Source organism: Rutilus rutilus (genome assembly GCF_951802725.1).
Source record: "Rutilus rutilus genome assembly, chromosome: 7".
NCBI classification, from domain to species: domain Eukaryota; kingdom Metazoa; phylum Chordata; class Actinopteri; order Cypriniformes; family Leuciscidae; genus Rutilus; species Rutilus rutilus.
This window is the reverse complement of record NC_140221.1, coordinates 40,968,401-40,972,801: the sequence shown is the minus strand read 5'-3', so window position 1 is coordinate 40,972,801 and position 4,401 is coordinate 40,968,401. Positions and strand designations below refer to the sequence as shown.

The following is a 4,401-nucleotide window of genomic DNA, read 5'->3' as shown; positions in this document are numbered from 1 at the left end:
GATCGGATCGAGAGGCGCTTAAGGATTCCCACAACTAGCAAAATTATACATTAGAAAATGCCTTTAAATACAGTGGGGTCCAAAATGTTCAGAAGCACATTGAAAAACGTTTTTAAATATTTCAAATAAGTCACTAACCAAATAAGCAAATTTGTGGCGTTCATCATGTGACTCCTTCCTTTGTAGACAGTTGTTCTTTGGATGCTCTTTGGATCATTCTAAAATCATGCTGGATTACATGATCGTCAGGTTTTGTTCACGAGTGATTCTAGCTTTTTTCTTTACAAAATGATTTTGTGTGCTGCTTTGGATAAAAGTGTCTGCTAAATGAGTACATTTAAATGTAAACTTACTCAAAGTCTTATGTTCATTATAGAATTTATAATATTTTTTAAATGAAATTATAAAAATGCAAATAGGAGCAGTTGTTCTATAGTGGCTCTACTGTATTGTGTATGTATAGTTTGAATGGGAAAAGCATTGACTGAAATGCACTGACCTGCATCTCGCCGATCTCGTTGTTGTGGCGGTCCTCCATCTCAGCCAGCTGTCTCTCTAAGGACTCATTATGGGCTTTCAGGGACTCGATCTCCAGGGTGCGGGACTGCAGCTGTCGACGGTACTCGGACAGCTCATCTTTGGTCTGCTTCAGAGCATCGTTGTTTCGCGCCGCCGCCTCCGTCACGGTGACGAACTTGGAGCGGTACCATTCCTCTGCCTGCTGCTGGTTCCGGGAAGACAGAGTCTCGTACTGGGCACGGATGTCCTTCAGGGCCACAGCAAGGTCAGGCTTACTGACGTCCATCTCGACAGACACCTGAGGATGGAAAACAGTCAAGAAAATAATTGTTAATACGTTTAATACAACTATAATCTAATATTTTAAATAAATCGTGTTCTTCTGAACTTTCGATTCATCACAGCATCCTGGAAAAAAAGTCAGGTGTCCACATTAAGCAGCACAACTGTTTTTAACATTGGTAATAATAGGAAATGTTTCTTGAGCAGCAAGTCATCATATTAGAATGATTTCTGAAGGATCATGAGTCACTGAAGACTGGAGTAATGATGCTGAAAATTCAGCTTTGCCATCACAGGATTACATTTTTAAATATATTATAATTGAAAACAGCTATTTTAAATTGTAATGATATGTCTTTTTGATCAAATAAATGCAGCCTTGGTGAGCATAAACTTTTGAATAGTATTTAAAGATAGCCATAAATAGCCTTTTGGTGGAGGAAGTGTAATTTAGTTGCTGATTCATAATTGATTTCTAATAAATTATTAATACCCTGAAACAGGCATTTACGCTTGAGCCAAAAGTAGAGTATAAATTATAGCTATAGATCATTTGGCATATATTTGTTGTTACAAATATGAGACATTCTGTACATATATAGAATGTTCCTTAAATTTGTCAGTGATTAAATAAACAGTTTTACAGGTAATGTAATCAATAAACCACTGTGCATCAAGTATTGAAGTTATCAGACATGCAGTAGAGCTGAAATATGCAGTGCAAATATTTGAGTTTAATTTGTGGTAATAAAGGTTTAGGCCCTTTGAGGCTGCGGGATGGAGCACAGACTCAGGAGTTTTAATGCTCAATGAAAGATGACACTGCCTGAACGCTTTCATGAGGATGCATTTCATCCAATGCATCATCAACACAGAGAAATGCAATCCATGCATGATGAGCATCAGCTTATATCAGTAACATTCACAGTGTGATTGCTTTTACTTGGGTTATTAAGTAAAACACTGAAGGAAATGTAATCTTCTGTAGTGTAGAAATACTTTGAGAAGCAGTATTTCTAAAGTGATGCAGTCCCTCTCAAGGACGCTGCGCTGCAGAGGTCCCGCTGCACCCCCTCTGCAGCCACACCTAAAATCCTGCGCTACTGCACCATCTCCTCATTGCCAGGGGGTTAGGAAGTTTAATCATCCCATTAACAACAACCTTCTCTCAACTTTCAAATACATGTCTCCCTCTCCAGGGATTATTATTGTCTTTGCATGTGCAAGTATTCTGTTTGTAGATGTTAAAGTTGCATGAGAGAAGGAGAATTATAAATGCACATTTTGACTGAGGTCCTGGTGCAGTGCAGCGTCAGATTCTCAGTCTGAGCTGCAGTGCTGTAAATTCACACACTGCACTCAATGACACTGCACAGTCATGATACGCATGCCCACACTATGAGTTATTAATAAACATAGTGTTTCAAAGCATTAATGGATACGTGGTATTTCTAGGCTTTATCTTCTCAATGTAGTTTCTATCGTATAAAGATATTTCTACCTGATAAGACCTTTAAAATGACTTTAATTGATGTAAAGCTAAGTAGTCAGGTTAATTCACTCATGTTTGATTGGTTGTGTGCAAATCAAATATAATTATTGATCGTTTCCTGACAAAGCATTTTAGGGTATATATTATGTAGCAATTTTCAAACCCAAAGCATATGGGAAATTTGGCTTAACCACAACTTGTTTTATAGTTAATAAAAAATGTCATTCCCAAATAGATCTGCATCATTATGCCACTGCATAAATCACACAGTCATAAATGACACTGCAAAAACTATGATATGAAATGAACATTTCTGGGAACAGAATTTGTATGCTTTTCATAATTGTATCTTACCAAATAAGGCCTTACATTGCAAAATGTACATTTTACACTCGAGCAGTTATGTAAATCATACTTTAGAATAATTGACAAAATATTTGTGTGTATATGTCTTGATTTCAATACCATCTAAAGCATATGAATTTTTTGGCTTAACTGATTAGTTTTATCTTTCTGGAATTAAAACAAATGCATTAGCAACTATTGCATGTTATGTATTTGCAATGTAAATCTAAGTAGCTCACATTTCTCATTAGCCACCAAAAAACAACCCATCCCAGTCTGGTCTCCAGCATGGCCAAGCTGGTCTTAACTGTTAAAATATGATCTCCCAGCCTGGTAATGCAGGTTTTAGTTGGCATCACAGTCTGACCAGCTAAAAAGTGCTCAAACCCCTCTAAAACCAGCAAACAGGTCAAAATAATAATAATAATTCCATAACTTTTTCATACCTGGGTGGCCTGAATCGACGCCTGTAACTCCTGCAGTTCCTCCTCGTGCACTTTCCTGAGGAACGCGATCTCATCCAGCAGGGACTCAACTTTCTTCTCCAGCTCCAGGCGGGACAGCGTGGCGTCATCCACGTCCTTGCGGTATCCCTTCAGGCTGTTCTCGGCCTCCTCCCGCAGCCGGGTCTCCTCGTCCAGCTTCTCCTTGACGCGCTCCAGCGCCTCGTTCATCTGTACGCAATCCAGGTGCATCTGGCTCTTCTCGTGCGTCATCTCCTCGACGCGGCCGCGCAGCTCGCGGATCTCCTGCTCGTAGAGGTCGTGCAGGCGCGACGGCTCGTTGTGGCGCTGGCGCAGAAGCGCGACCTCCGCCTCCAGAACTTTGTTGTGCTGCTCGAGGTTGTGCACCTTCTCGATGAACGTCACGAAGCGGTCGTTCAGGCCCTGCAGCTGCTCCTTCTCGTTGGTGCGGATGATCTTCAGCTCGTTGGTGACGGCGGTGGTCTGCGTCAGGTCTACGGTGTCCGGCTGGTAGCCAACGCCGCGGCCGGATCCGAGTTTGGTCCGGTAACTTGAGGATGTGATCATGGGGGATGGAGAGCCGTAGGTGCGGTGGTGCTGCTGCTGGGGAACGGAGCGGTAGCTCACAGTCACCCGGGACGGGCTGCTGCCCACGGGGACGCGCCGTGGCGCATCTCCAAAAATCTTCCTGTATGAGCTGCTCGTGTACATGTCGCCGGAATAACTCATGCTGAAATGCTCAAGATCACAGACCGAGTGAGTGAAGTGTGTGGATGTGGGAAGACAGAGAAAGAGAGAGGGAGAGTGCCGGTCGGGTTGTCACACCGGCATCTTTTATAGGCAGAGACCGCGAGCATCATCTGACGCAGGGGCGGTGGTGGTGGAGGGGGAAACCTGCAACCCTGAGCAAAAAGACAGAGTCCCAGGAGAGAGCTCATTGATTCCCTGCCTTTGCATTTGTGGCCACTCATCCCTTTTCACGCGATGGAGATTGTCATCATGCAGAGAACTGAGGATAAATAAAGGTCAAAAGATGTAAAAATTAAAAAACTACATATGGGGTTCCTCGGATGACCTCTGGAGAATCACTGGACACCTTTTAAAAAGCCCAAACTGAGCCTGAAAGTTCCTGCAATAAAGGCAGTAGCCTAAGTTGTTCATAAATGAAGATTTCAAAGCACTTGAAATATATTGAAGCTCCACAATAGGGAATTTGAGGCACTAATTTCTGTATTTCCAGAAGGTTCAGAGGAACCGAAATATTGCCTTGAGTTTATTTTGCAGTGTAGCTGAAATTGT

The 4,401-nt window shown here is 42.2% G+C and overlaps 1 protein-coding gene across 1 annotated transcript; it reads right to left on the bottom strand.

Annotated features, from left to right (window-relative positions):
* Positions 1 to 316: 316 nt before the first annotated feature.
* On the bottom strand, positions 317 to 4,190 carry neff1 (neuronal intermediate filament family member 1). The gene is made up of 2 exons (XM_084415052.1): positions 3,085 to 4,190; positions 317 to 817 (listed from the first exon to the last, which is right to left on the bottom strand). Exons 1-2 carry the CDS (start codon positions 3,829 to 3,831, stop codon positions 431 to 433), a joined length of 1,134 nt encoding a protein of 377 aa, XP_084271178.1. The 5' UTR covers positions 3,832 to 4,190; the 3' UTR covers positions 317 to 430.
* Between the last annotated feature and the right edge of the window lie 211 nt (positions 4,191 to 4,401).